The 14,114-nt window shown below is 49.1% G+C and overlaps 1 protein-coding gene across 3 annotated transcripts in view; it reads left to right on the top strand.

Moving 5' to 3' along the window:
• SLC30A7 (solute carrier family 30 member 7) overlaps positions 1-13,735 on the top strand; it is a 36,038-nt gene extending 22,303 nt beyond the window's left edge. For 2 of the 3 annotated variants that reach the window (XM_059675180.1, XM_059675179.1), the window contains 3 exons: positions 2,140-2,230; positions 3,074-3,223; positions 8,158-13,735. In XM_059675180.1, coding sequence (XP_059531163.1) covers positions 2,140-2,230; positions 3,074-3,223; positions 8,158-8,205 — 289 coding nt within the window. In that variant the 3' untranslated portion in view covers positions 8,206-13,735. Of the gene's footprint in view, positions 1-1,452; positions 1,600-2,139; positions 2,231-3,073; positions 3,224-8,157 lie in introns of those variants that run through there. The other variant, XM_059675182.1, reaches the window with a different exon arrangement.
• The last annotated feature ends 379 nt before the right edge of the window (positions 13,736-14,114 follow it).

Here is a 14,114-nt window from a genome sequence, read left to right as displayed (position 1 = left end):
CATTGTGACGGTCATGGTCTCCACCGACATCTCCAGGCATCAGCAGATCCTTGGGGTACAGATTGGAGAACCAGCTATCAAGTAGCTGAAGTTAAGCGGGATAGGGAGAACCCCCGCTTATTTCTTCTGGAGTGATTCTGGGGCGTTGTGTTGGTGCGGCGTTCTCTGAGAAGGACAGTGCGGAGGGAGGAAGACGGGGATTGTCGGTGAGGGTGAGAGCAGCCGCCGGGAGCCTTTTGCTGAGAATGAGGATGGAGAGGGAAAGAAGGCGTCACCTGGTTGCCTTGCAGTCACTGCATGCTTTTCTTGGCCTTTTTCTACACTGGGGGGTCCTCGCCTGTGGTGACAGCGCAGTGGATGGGGCAGCCACCTCGTTCGGATCAGAGGGTGGAGGGGCTGCGGAACCCTTAGCCCCGCTTCCAGCTGCCCACTTCCCTCCAACCTCCGTAGGAGCAGAGGACATTCCCTAGTTTGGAGGACAGTTTGGGATCAGGAAAGATGCCCTAAAAGGGGTGACACCTGAGGTTTTAAAGAAGGAATAGAAATCAGGTTAGAGGGCCGTTTAGGGCAGTGATGGCGAACCTATGACACGCGTGTCAGAGGTGACACGCGAACTCATTTTTTTGGTTGATTTTTCTTTGTTAAATGGCATTTAAATATATAAAATAAATATCAAAAATACAAGTCTTTGTTTTACTATGGTTGCAAATATCAAAAAATTCTATATGTGACACGGCACCAGAGTTAAGTTAGGGTTTTTCAAAATGCTGACACGCCGAGCTCAAAGGGTTCGCCATCACTGGTCTTGGTTCAGGAGCCCAGGCGTGGCTCGCGGGCTCTCGGGCTCAGGGCCTTCCCAATGGCTGTGACCTGGGAGTCAGCCAGGCCGCCTGGGGAGAACCCACTCCAGGTCACTCCGTGGTGGTTGGCAGTATTGAGTGGGGTTTGGGCTTCTGCACTGAGGGTCTCGGTCCTCTCCAGGTGCATCCTCCGCTGGGAGCCAGCACCTGAGAGCCGGCGAGGAGGGTGAAGGAGTCGGAAGCCGGAGCCTTTTCACCTGCCTTAGGAGTGACATCTCGTCACTGTTGCCATCTCTGTCATGAGCAGCACGTTCTCGGCTGGTCCAGCTGCTCTCCAGGGAGGGTGCACCTGAGGTCACAGCGGGAGGCAGCGTCCTGGGGTCCGTCACAGTGGACCCCACAGCGGACTGGAGACAGGGGACCACTGAGGAGGCAGTGGGAGTAATCGGTGAAGAGAGACCAGTGTAGACGCGCGACCAAAGGAGGAGAGGGAGGAGCCAGGAACGATTCGGATGCCTTGTCCTTCCCTCAAAGGTTCCGATTCACTGTCGGATGAAAACAAGCCCGACTCTAAGGTGGATCTGACTCAAAACCCCGGCCTCAGAGCCGCCCTCCCACACACCGTTCATGGTCGGCCACGTTTAACCCTCAGCATGGAGCGCGATTCCCGAGCCCGGCGAGCCCCGCGCCCGCCACGGAGGCGCTGCTCAGCCAGAGCTGTGCTTGGGTTCGGGCCTCTTTGCTTCAGCCTGCGGTGGGGAACCAGTCCCGAGAAATCACCCCTGCCAAGGCATTAGGGGTGAGTCCATGAAATGTGTGACCAATGTTTAAGATGATAACTTTGTATGGCTCTCGAATGATGTTATAAATATCCAAATGGCCCTTGGCGGGAAAACGGTTCCCCTCCCCAGGTTTACATAATGAAAGGAGACACATATGATCGGGTTGGAGAAATAGTAACCACTGGACTAGTGCCGTATCCGTGTTTTGTATTTTCCTTAACAGCACTACTGAGCATGTGTGGACTGTTGATAAAGGTGCTTGGTGGGTTGCCTTGGAAGACTGAAGCCTGTTTAAATAACAGTGGGCTGACTGCTGGTTTAGATCTCGGATGCATTACTTGTTCGGTCGTGCAAGTTTTGTGGCTAAGACATTGACACATTAATTAGCGCTTTACTTTAACTTTAGATAATAGCTTATTGATCACATGAACACCTTCATATTTCTCTGATAAACTTGACCACGTCCCACTCGGGGGGGGGGGTGGGGGGGGTACTCGACGCTCTTCCCAGACAGGCCGTCAGGACGCGGCTTTAATCACCTGCGTCCTTCTCCCCAGTGTCATCCCTCTCCTGCGGGAGTCGGTGGGCGTGCTGATGCAGCGGACGCCGCCGCAGCTGGAGGGCGCCCTGCCGCAGTGCTACCAGCGGGTGAGTCTCCGCCGGCCCCAGGCCGTGCTGCTGCCACGCGTTAGGCCTTTAAGGGTTGAGAAATGGTGGCAGAAGTCGTGTGGGGGGAACGAGTGTGTTTGAGGAAGAGAAAGGCCACGTGCTGAGGCTTGGTGAAGAGAAGGTGGCGGGAAGTTGGGAGAGGGGCAGGGGACAGGGCAGGCCCAGACTTGGGTCGTGCTGAGAGGTTAGATTTAGCTGATGAAATGGGAGCATCAGACGCTTTAGGCTGGAAGAGTGTTGTCCCAGGCACCAAGCTTGTGGGTTCGATCCCTGGTCAGGCCACGTACAGGAATCAACCAACGAGCAAGCGCATCAATAAGTGGGACAACACATCGGTGTTTCTCTCTCTCTCTCTCTCTCAAACCAATCAATTAAAAAGATAAAAAGAAACACTGGCTCCAGTTCACTGACCTTTTCAAAGGACTAGTTTTTCCATCTTGTGAGTTCTTTCTTTTTGTCTCTCTGGATCATTGATTTCGGCCTTTTATTTCCTTCTTATTTCTTTGAGTTTACTTTGTTGTTGTTTCCCTATTTCTTAGCTCACTTGTGTTCCTGTTCGTTCTCTGACTGGTGTATTTGAACACGTAAATTTCTCCCAGGAACTCTCAGCCGTGCCCGACAGATTTCAGCCTGTGTTCATTCCTGTTTCCCAAACACCTGCCTGTCACGGTGCCGGGCACACAAGTCCCAGGATTTCATGGATTCAAACACCCGCCTTGTTGGCTAGCGGGGAGAATCCATGCGAACTGACATGCTGCATAGGAATCACAGTGGGAGGAGCCCCTGCGCCTGAGGGTGTTAATCCCTGCCTTTCTGTTGCAGGTGCAGCACTTACAAGGAGTCTACAGTTTACAAGAACAGCACTTCTGGACCTTATGTTCTGACGTGTACGTCGGGACCTTGAAGTTAGTAGTAGCACCTGATGCTGACACCAGGTGGATTTTAAGCCAAACACATAATATTTTTACTCAGGTATGACTTTTTCACTAACTCCTTTTAAGGGTCTTAGAATTTATTGTATCTACCGTTTTGAAAATATTTACTATTTAACATTATATATATGTATGTATATATATTTATATGCTACACTATGAAATAAGCATAGATGTATTTTTTTTTCAATCACAGTCAAATTTGGGAGATCCTTCTTTTAGTTAATCCTCATTATTATACTGATTTGTGTTCCTTTAAGAAAAAGTGGATTCCCCTTTGCTGTATGCTCCTTTAAGACGTGCGAGATGCTGTGTGAAGCCAGGAATTCTAAATAGCATTTGGGATAAGAATAATGCCTTGTCCGTGGTTTTAGCTAAAAGCAGCCGATGCCAGTGTTTAATTTGACGGCAGGTCTGTGTCGTTCAGTAGCTTAACATGCTGTGGAGTTTCTCTTCTCACTGTTTGGAGCACGAAGCAGCCCGTGCAGTGGCAACGTGGTTATGTCAGTGAACGCTGGTGCCGCCGTGAGCACAGTGACTGACAGCCCGCGTGAGGGCGACCACTGTGATTCTGGATGTCCTGGGAGATTAAGACTTTATGTCAAGAACATCCACGGGGAGAGCGAGAACACACAAATTCTTTTCTTGGTCTGGTTCGCTGGAAATACTTAGCGAGAAACTAGATGCCAACACGGTTGCCAGTGCTATCTTAACACACAGAGCTCCCGAGGAAACGCATAGCGTGCCCTAGAAGTCTGTGCTGGAGACCTGGGAGCGCGGCCCTCCTGCCAGCAGGGTTAGCGGGAGCTCATCACAGCCAGCCAGACCCACTGGTGGGAACTTCTGCAAGGGCGTCAGCCTGGGTTCTTACCAGGTGTCCATGTCATGAAAGGAAAAACAATGGTGGGGATTATTCGAGATTAGAGAGGAAGAGAGAGACGTCGTATCTGTAGGCACAGACAGCAAACAGAACCCGCAGCTGAGTTAGATTCAAGACCTTCTTGGAGACAAGCGCTCGCTCTTCTCCAGAAGAGAAAAGTGGGCCCGGCGCCTTTGGGACTAAATGAAATCATTGTGCACAGGCGACAGGGACTCGCTGCAGTGCCGCGTGCTTGCTGCAGATCGAAGAACCAGGCCTCTTGGTGCACAGACACTAACCAGTCTCCGTCCCGTGACTCCCATTTAGCCTGGGCCATGTCATGTGGCTACCATGTGACATAGGCTACGTCATGTGACTTCCACGGGAAGCGGGCTAGATCTGCAGGGTGTCTGAGCTCGCTGCTGTTTCCAGATCACTGTTTTCTCCTGTAGCCTCAGTTTCCCCTGGGCGTGCCCTTCCACCCTCAGAGTGGAGCCCCTGTCGGCCTGTCCAGGACTTGGCCTGGTCACACTGCCCTCGAGAAGGCGCGTTTCCAGGCCAGGACCGAGCGGGCAGCTGCGGGGCTGTAACCGGAGGAGAAGCTCTGCCGGGAACCCGACAAGCGCTGGCCTTTCAAACGGCCGGAGCTGAAGGTTTACTCAGCTGCTGCTTTGGTTTTGGAAACTGTATTTGGGTTTTGAAGATGTCAAGCTCTGGAAAATACTTTAAGCCTTTTTGTCAGCTAAGGGCAAGCCAACTTCATTTCGTTTCTTGGAGAGACTGAGGCCCGTGGTACAGACGGATCGACACGTTTCCCCAGAGGGGCGCGGGGTTGCCCGCTAATGCCTCTCACTCCGCAGACTTGCGGGTGCTTTTGTGACCGCTGTTCAGCTCTGACACGTGCAGGATTGAAGCGCTTTATTCACTTATGTGTCCTTTCTGCTCATGCCCTAGCAATGCATGTCCACATGCTCTTAGTTCATCCAGGGTTTGCAGTAACGTTTTCTTCCATGAATAAAATGTAAAAAATTTTAACCTTATTTTTACATTTAAAATTATACCTGTTCATAGGTTTTCTTATCAGAGGGAATCAGACTCATAACCATAACCCTGCTAGTGCTTTAGGTGCATGTCTTGGAGAGACTGGAAATGCTGGCGGCCTTAGTTCCAGAGGCCAGAGGAGGGTTTTCTCAGCGATCAGTTTACTCTCTGGTTTTGTGACCTGTTTGGGTGTCTTCTAATAGTTGATTTTTACATCAGAATTTAAGTCATCGTTTTTGGTTAAAAAGCTATTAAAATTTCTGAGGACAACTTGAAATTGAGAAGACTGATAACATCAGACATTTGAGAAGCATGACCTTCCATTTTGTTTGTGAAGCTATGTTTTCTGACAGTTTTAGAACTGCCTATTAGGCCTGGCCTTTTCACTCTCCTTTCAGCCCATTAGTCTCCCAAGCCTAAAGCCGCTGGCTGCTTGGCACGGATCTAGAATTGGCAGCCTCTTCGGTACCCAGATTCCTTCAGGAGTATTAATTAAGTGGTAATCCAGTTTTTAAACTACAAGGTTTCCTACTGGTATAGAAAAAGTCCTTTCTTTCTCCTGTTGTACAAACTCTTAAAAAAATGAGTTATCATTTGAGAATTGGTGAGATAGAAAACTTATTTTTTATGGTTAGTGTTTGAACAGGAGACAGTGGGACACTGGGTTAGGAAGGCCATTTAACATTTTATGTTCCTAGTTTTAAACTGGCTGAATGAAAATCATGTCAGTTTTTTAATACACTTCTGTTTTGTGAGAAATAACGTTTGAAGAAAAATCTAGAATGTGCTTGGGGCTCCTGCCCTCCTCGGTTGCCCAAGCACAGAAGGTGACCCTGCCACATGCCATCTGCTCCCGTAGAACCTCCTCATTTCTCCCAACCTTTCCTTGGCCTGCTTCCGTGGTGCCTTTAAGCCCTGAGCCCCAGCTTCCTGCTTCAGCTCTTGGTGCCCCACTCTCTAGCCTCAAAATAGAAGTCACAGCTGATACCAGGAAGGAACCCGGAGCCTCCTCACAGGCCAGCTGGGGGCCTCAGACCCCCCGCCTCCGCCAGGCCCGGCTCCCACTCCCTTCCTGTCTCACCGGGGCTGCCCCATGTCTGCGAGGGAGGCCGGCAGGCAGCCAGAGGGAGAAGCTGCCTCCCCTTCCCAGGCGGCCGGCTCTTTCCCACCTGCCGGTGGGGGGTTGACTCGGTTATGAATTGACTTTGCTTGCGAGTCTGCCCCTTTCCTTCCCTGCCCTTCGCTTGCTTTCTTCATCACGGACTGAGGTCCACCAGGACCCGGCCTCCTGAGGAGGGGAGAGAACAGCCACGGGGCCCTGGGCTTGTGCTGGGGGCGCCCCAGGTTTAGGCGTGTTCGTTGGCCGCTCCTGGTGGAATGGTAGTAACACCTGCGGCCTTTACTGACCGCCCCGTCTGTCCACCCAAGACTGTTGTCCCCAGCCTATAGGGAAGGGGGCCCAGAGCCCAGCCACTGCTCATGACCTGTGACCTCATCAGGTTCACTGCTCACTCCTTCTGAGCTGACTAGTGGAACGTTGGTAGTTTTGGAGAACTGATAGAGAATACAAACCAACCAGTAATTCTAGTAGCCACACTCCTGTTTGTTTCCACACTTACTTCCGGTGTGTCTCCTCGCCACAACAAGGGGCATTCAGTGAGGACGCTCCGCGTCTGCGGCACCAGGTGGCATTTATTTTCTCGGGCGCATGGGTGTTAAAGAGAACTAGCTGTCTCTCCAGTTTAAACAAGTGTCCTGTGAGCGGCATATATTTGTGCGTTATTCTCAGGATATAAGACAGGAGTGTTCTGTGGTCCCCACTGTGTGCGGACAGTCCCCAGCCAGCCTGACTCCGGGCGTCAGCCCGGCGGTGGGGTTGCCGAGGGGACCCGCATGGCCTTGACCAGCTGGGTGACTGTCAGGTGTCTGGAGTGAGTCAGGAACCCTAGTTTGCATTCTTTGGAAATTCCCTTTTCTCTCCTTTAAAGGAAATTGGGAGAGGAGAATGGGAAGCTGGCCAGTGGAGGCTGCCCCCAGCGGGACGGGTGGAGGGCAGTGGAGGAAGCAGAGGGGCTTCTGTTAGACTGAGCTTCTGTGGGAGCTGAGCCCCTCAGGGGACAGCGAGTAATTAACTCACGATTATGCAAAGATCATTTAGCAGCCCTTTGCTTTCCTCTGCATTTCTTTCTCTCTTATGGCCTTGAGCTACGCCATTGCTTATCACCGTAGCTCCCGTTTCTGCACACGCACAGGAGCCTACCGTTTCCCCCATTTTGCTTTCATTCACCGTTCTGTTAATGAAAGGGCCCCAGTTTTGTCTTCAGGTTAGACACACTAGAATTTTACAGGAGAGTTCCTAAGTATAGTTATTTTAGGGGCCATATGGATTGACTAGATCAAATATAATGAATCAATCATAATAATTTGGTTTAATAGCCTATTAGAGCATATGAAATCCTTTCTCATGTCACACATGATCCTTATAATAGCACCTGGCATGTAGCGAGGATTTATTAAATATTTGTCAAACACTGGATGACTACATAACAATTTTGTGAGATAAGTAGGGTTGGTATTTTATCAACACTTTTAAAATAGAATAAGTGAGTTGGTTTTAACTTAAGCTCAAAATCATACAGATGTTAAGTTCTGTCTTTTTTTCTGCCACCCTCTTCAGGAGAGGGTGCTATTGAATGTATTTCAAAGAGCTTCAACTTGATCAGAGCAAGGGTTTCTTTTCTTAATGAGGCAAAAAGCTGGGGAGCTCCTGGGGCCGCCCAGCTCTTTATTCCGTTAGAGGCCCCTTACTCCTGGCAGACGGTGACCTCATTTTCCCGACGCTCATGGACACGCTTGTCATTGGTTGCGTGGCTTTCTCTTGTAGAGGGAAATAGGGACTTTTTTCGTGATTTGTGAACATACTTGTTATTCTCTATGATGAAAAATAGAGGCAGAAAAAGGAAAAAGAATTATTTCCTTTATCAAAAAAATGGGATTTTTTTTTAATGACTTTTCTGAACTATATAGTTTGTTACTGGCTCGTTTGACTTTCTGATTTTCTTTTAACTTTTCAGGCCGGAGTGAGACAGCTTTACGTACAGATCGACTTCGCAGCCATGTAAGGAGCGAAAAACTGCTGCTTTGGGGACCGCGTTTTCCTGGTACTGTACAATCCCGAACGTTGTACCCAGCTTTCCGAGACAGGTCGTCACTACAGCGCCAGCCCCAGATAGACCAGCACGCCCGGTCAGCACTACGCGGGCGGTCACTGCTGGGGGACCAGGGCGCGGACCCTCCCCTGGACTTGGGTCTGGCCCTGTGCTCTCCCCTCCGCACCATTGTGATTTCTGAGATTCTGGCTTTGTCCCAGGGTGTTGCTTTTTGTTTGTTTCTCCTTTTTCTTTTTTCGTTTCAAATGTCCTCACGCCACCCCTCCTCTTGGCCAGTAAGAAATTCAGATTGTGGGCCTGCAGTTGTCTGGATCGTCTCCACTGAGGCTGCTGGAAACTGCTGCTCTCATTCCCACAAAACCAGTGTTCTTAAAAAAAGAGAGAGAGCCGGGAATCTGTTTTATATGTAATGTCACACTCGCTGACGTTCTTCGGTGTAATCACATGTTTGTAAAATTGTTTGTACCTTGCAAACTTATGAACCAAACCATATTGGGTTTTCAAAGTGCCTTCGCCTCAGAAAGTGTCTGCCAGCACCTAAGGTCATGTGTGTTTTTCTAAGTGGATATTCTGTAATCTGCACAAAGTAAGACTCTAGTTAGCGGTGTGTACAGTCTGTCTTTCTGTGAACTTCCAGCAGAGGTTTAGATATATGGAAAGTTTCCGTTCATTGCTTTATCTCATCAAAAAAAATAAAAGGTGATTTTTTTTTCTTTTTAAATCAGATTCAATAATTACATTAAATTATTTTGTGAACTGTGTTTTCAAAACTTTGCAAATGTATCTGTTTTAGAGAGTTGTTTTGACTTACTCCGCACATGTGCTAGATTCCAGATTTCTACAACAGCTACTGTGTCTGTGACAAACTTTCCCGTGTCTGTCCTTGCTGCTTTCTGTGGGTTCTGGTAATGAAGGGAGCAGGATTTTATGAATGGCGTGAAGACAGCAGTGATGGTGACGTGTCACTCTGCTTCTCCAACCTTCCAGTGATGTCACACGCCAGGCTTGCTTGTGCGGGCCTCACACAGACGTTCCTACGCCGGGACTGTGGACGCACAAGCAAACGTGGGAACAGAACGCCCCCTCACACTGCATCTCAGGACTCACAAATAAGTTCACTTCTAGGTTCCTGTGTGTGAAAAGCAGAATCGCAATCGGAGATGACAGGTGCTCGACCAGTCCACTTACACATTCCGTCTAATGAGATGCTGATGTGGTTGGCGTGTCCATTGTACTTCCTTCTATCACGGTGCTTCTTCCCTTGCGACTTAGCAGGTTGCAAACTGCAGGATGGAAATGGCTGTTTAAACTGTAGATTGAGAAGCAGCACTTTCCCACGGATGCGGCAGACATTGCTGTTGGTTTTGTCTAAGCTCTAGTGTGTCCTTTTCCCTGTCTCTGACCCATGATCTATGAACGACGCTGTTAGGAGGACTAGACTGCGCCCTTCCTGCCTTTCTAAGCTGCCCGCGGCCACGGGCTGCGGACTGTCCCCTTTCTGCAGACTGAGCAGTATTTTCAAGTCTCCTGACTGCCAGGCGGTGCCAGCGCTGAGAACCCTGCGGTTGACTGTGCGGAGCCGAAACCATTGTTGCGCTGTCGGAGGGGAGGTATACAAGGGCACTTCCTGAGAATGGCACTGCTGCTCCCGCGTCAGTGTGAGGAGCGGCACTTAGAAGCCTGGCTGGCCTCGGGGGGTAGGTGTATGCCAGGAAGGACAGCCAGGCGAAGGCGGGGATTTGGGATGTGCGCCCTTAGAAACCAATTGTGCGTGATTATATTGCTATTTCCCATCTAGAATATCTGCAGTGGCCTGTAAAAGGTACGAGTGCGTTCTGAGGGTCCAGTTCTGCCTTTCGCTGAGCCCTCTGTTCCTCGTGAAGTTTTGTGCAAGTAGTAGCACCAACAACACCCTCAACCGACAGGCACGAGTGTGGCTTTCCCTTCAGTGAGGCAGCGAATAGGGAGTACTGGTGACGGGAAAGTCTGCTTTGCGCCTGCCACCAGAGGTGGTCGGGTGGCACGAACAGTTATGCTGGAATGAAGTGCCTCTAAACGTGTGTGTGCAGTCGGAAGAGATCAGCGAGAAAAAGCAACCTTTCCTCACTCTTAGGAACTGCTTTGTCTCATCAGTGTTGTTGACCCAGATGTATCGCTAAAGTAGCCCATTTCACTGAGGAAGACTGCTTGATTATTGTTATAAAATACACTCAGAATATCCCTCTTGTTGGGCTGACCTTTGGGGGGAATCTCTGAGTATCTAGTACAACTTTGCCAATATTTTAAAAACCAAAATATTCTCGGAGGACAAATTTCTACAGCTCCGGGGACGCTTGCCTTGCCAAGTAAGCTTCCCCACGCGGAAGTATCCACACTAGTTTTGAGGAAGGGCTACTCTCCTCTCAAGAGGAAGGGCTTGCCCAGCTCTGTGCAGCTCCCTTACCTGGCCGATCCCTGCGTAGGACGGCTGCGTGTAAATGTAGCTGCGTGTTCCCCACCGCCATCCTCACGGTCCCCACACCGTCTTCAGCAGGGGCCTGAGGCACTGGGGTTCCCTCGCTTCCAGGCCTCGGCATTGATGCCAGTAACCAAAATACTGTGACTTCTGTGCACTTTGTAAAGCAGCCAATCATTGACCCCAGATGCATTGGCTGGAGTCTGCTGATGTTTTTCCTACTATAACCCATTTTATAGATTGTTAACATGAGCAAAAGTATTTCATTGCTTCACACAGAATCTGACATCTAAGGCGCCTGTCCTTCGAAGCAGTCTGTTCTACCTCTCATTGTCCAGATGAGAATGTCAAGCCCCCAAAAGCTGCCTTTCACTCAAGGTCACAGAGATGAGTAGCGGCAGAGCCAATAAAACCTGGGCCTTCTGACTCCAGGTCAAGAGCTTTCTACCCCCCTGTGCCGCCTCCTTACGGGGTAGCTGCCTTTCTGTCAGTGGGACAAACAGCCTTGTAAATAAAGGCCCTTGCCCTCCATTTTTGGTAATGAACGCACTTTATAAATGGAGTTTTAGCGTCTTACTTTTCATACCTAATTACGAGGTTTAGAATAGTATTTCTGTAGTATCCTTTATGGAAGATAAAATTAAATATTTTTACTTTTTTATTCTTTGTGAAGCCAGTTTCTGATTACAAAATGTTTTTTGATGACATCTGTGTATTGGATGCTTCTAACATGAGTGGGTTCTGTTAACTTGCCAAGGCTGAGCCAGTGGAAGGATTGCTTCGTTCTGCTCAGTGTGCATTCTGGGAACTTGTCCTCTCAGCCTCAGGTCCTGCCTTTCCGCTTGCTCCTCTAGCAGGCGGTCGCTGCAGAGCCTGGGATCGCCGCACGCTGTTCCCAGAGCCACACACATTGGGCCTTACATGTTGTCCAGAACAAAACCGATGTAATTCAGGAGGGTAAAATCCTGAACTCTTACCTGAATCCCAAATGCTAAACTGCTACTTTCAATTCTTCATAAAAGCATTACCTTGAGAAAGGTGTTCTTGTTTTCTGTCGCCATCTTCAAAACAAATTATTTCGCCCTGGCGGGATGGCTCAGTTGGTTAGAGCGTTTTCCAGACACGCCAAGGTTGCAGGTTCGATCCCCGGTCAGGGCACATACAGGAGTCAATCAATGCATGCAAAAATAAGCGGAACAACAAGAATCGATGTCTCTCTCCCCCTTCCTCTCTGAAACCAATCATTTTCCAAGTCACAGGATCTCTGGCGAAAAAGGAAATTAGCCTTTCGGGAACGTGGACTGAAAGTTTTATTCCTGGGAGACTGTTTCGACCTCAGAAGCCTCAGTGATGCAGCCTCAGCCACATTCCAACGGCAATGACACAGAAAGGTGGGCTCCCACCTTTGCAAAGTGTTCCTGTGCCGGCTCTGGCTGTGGGCTTTTCATGTGACACATCCTCCCATCATCTCCTGTGCATAATTCCTGCCTTTGCCCCTGAACTTCAACTGCAGGCTAAGAAGAACAGCCAGAACTCCTTTAAGCACTTTGAAGCACTTAAAAAGAAAAAAAAGTAAGAAGTGTTGACACTCACTGAGCAAGCTGCTAAAGGGACTGGCCTGAAGACAGCCAGTGAGAGACGCGAGCTCATGGCTAAGAGACATGAACGTACCGGAAGTTGCTTTTTGAGAAGTACCAACGTGTTCCAAGTAAGCTTTTCAAAGGACCAACCCTCTTTCATGATCAGTAGTAATCTATGCTTAATCAGATCCCCAGACCCCGAACTGGGCCTGGATTTACACCCACATGCGCAGGGGCTGTGGTTAGCTGGTAGGTACTGTAGGTAACAGTGGGTGCCATGGGCTGGGTTGGGACAAGCAGAAGCAGTCCTATGCTGTTTATTTATTGCACAGCCCAGCTCAGCTCAGCTTCTCTTTGGCATTTTTGTACAAAGAAGTGACTTTACATTCCCTTGGGCCCTTTCTTTTTTAAGTAGCTTGGTGAGCTGGTCCTTCATAACAGAAACCACGGACAGAGATGTGGGCTATTATGCATGCTGGGCAGGAACTGGGCAGAGGTGGGCCTGGAACCGGCCAGCTGGGCCACCTGGATTTTGTATCCAAGTGAGAAAGCACATCGTCTCCCTTGTTATATGGAAAGTTGCCATGTTCCTATTGCTTTAAGGACACGTAGAACACATCATCTGTTTCATTCACCCCAGATGTACTCCCCAACACTTCTCGAGAGAGAGCTTGGAGGTGCCTCCATAAACACTACCTGCAGTGATTTAAATACTCCTGGGAGTTTCCCCGTTTCCCTCTTTTCCTCTCTGGATTATAAATCTTAGAAGAGCTTCCCTGTATCTCCTCATTTCCGCCCTCCACATTGCTGCTGCCCCGGTGACTTCCCCTTCTACTGGTGGAAACAGCTTTATTTTGAACTTGAGTATTTGAATTTTGTTTATACATTGCACATCCTGCATTGATGAGGCTCAGTGAAGATTCCTGTTAGAACTAGATGTGTCCCTGGCAAGCGGTTGCCAAGTTAGCCCACTGCTTCTAAGAGCATCGAATTCAGTGATATTTTTGCCCATGGGATATCATGCCCCAACATGTTTGAGTTTGATTAGTAAACAGAATGGGCCTTTCTGTCAAATACTGTGACGGAAACATTGCCAAATCCTTTCCTGGTAGTCTCAGTGCCCCACAACACCTGGCCTCCTGTCTTGGGCGGCCTCCAGACTGGTGGCCACGGTGGAGTTTGGGTTTGGTTCCTTTGGTGAAGACTGTGGCCTGAACACATTTCTGAGCAAACGTTTGCGTGCAAGGCGAGGCTGGAATGTCAGTTTCAAAGACTGTCGTAAATTGGTTTCCATGTGCGGAAGTGAGTTCAGTACCATGAGCCTGTAACGTAGATTCGCTTTCTGTTATCTGAAGACATTCATGTGTATGTTTTGTTTAACCTCAGATGTATTTAATACGAATAAACAACTATATCAAACTTCTAATAAAATTTGTTTAAAAATCTACCTGAATTGTGCCTATCAGTTGGATGAGCCGGGAAGACGCCGAACCTCACGGTTATGAATAGATTCTAGAGGACTGGGGAGGCAAAGGGTGATTCTTGGGCCAGGAAATGGCACAAGTCAGTGAAGAGTGGTCTGGACATGGTGAATGTCCTCACTGTGGCTCTGACTCACTATTTTCCCTCATGACCATGTCTTGGTATTTATTTCCATGAATTCAAATGGTTCCCCACCCTCATTCTCTCCGGGTGACCTCAGCGTATAGGGAGTGCAGACCTAAGTGATGTGAGCCTCCGATCTCCTTCCAGTTTTCTCCCCTCTAACTCAGAAGCGATTCTCTTTCAAAGAAACTTTTTCATAAAACCAGGCCCCACTCCTCCTC

This window comes from Myotis daubentonii, chromosome 18 (assembly GCF_963259705.1).
Source record: "Myotis daubentonii chromosome 18, mMyoDau2.1, whole genome shotgun sequence".
NCBI classification, from domain to species: Eukaryota; Metazoa; Chordata; class Mammalia; order Chiroptera; family Vespertilionidae; genus Myotis; species Myotis daubentonii.
The sequence above is the reverse complement of the archived record's forward strand: the minus strand, read 5'-3'. Positions and strand labels throughout refer to the sequence as shown.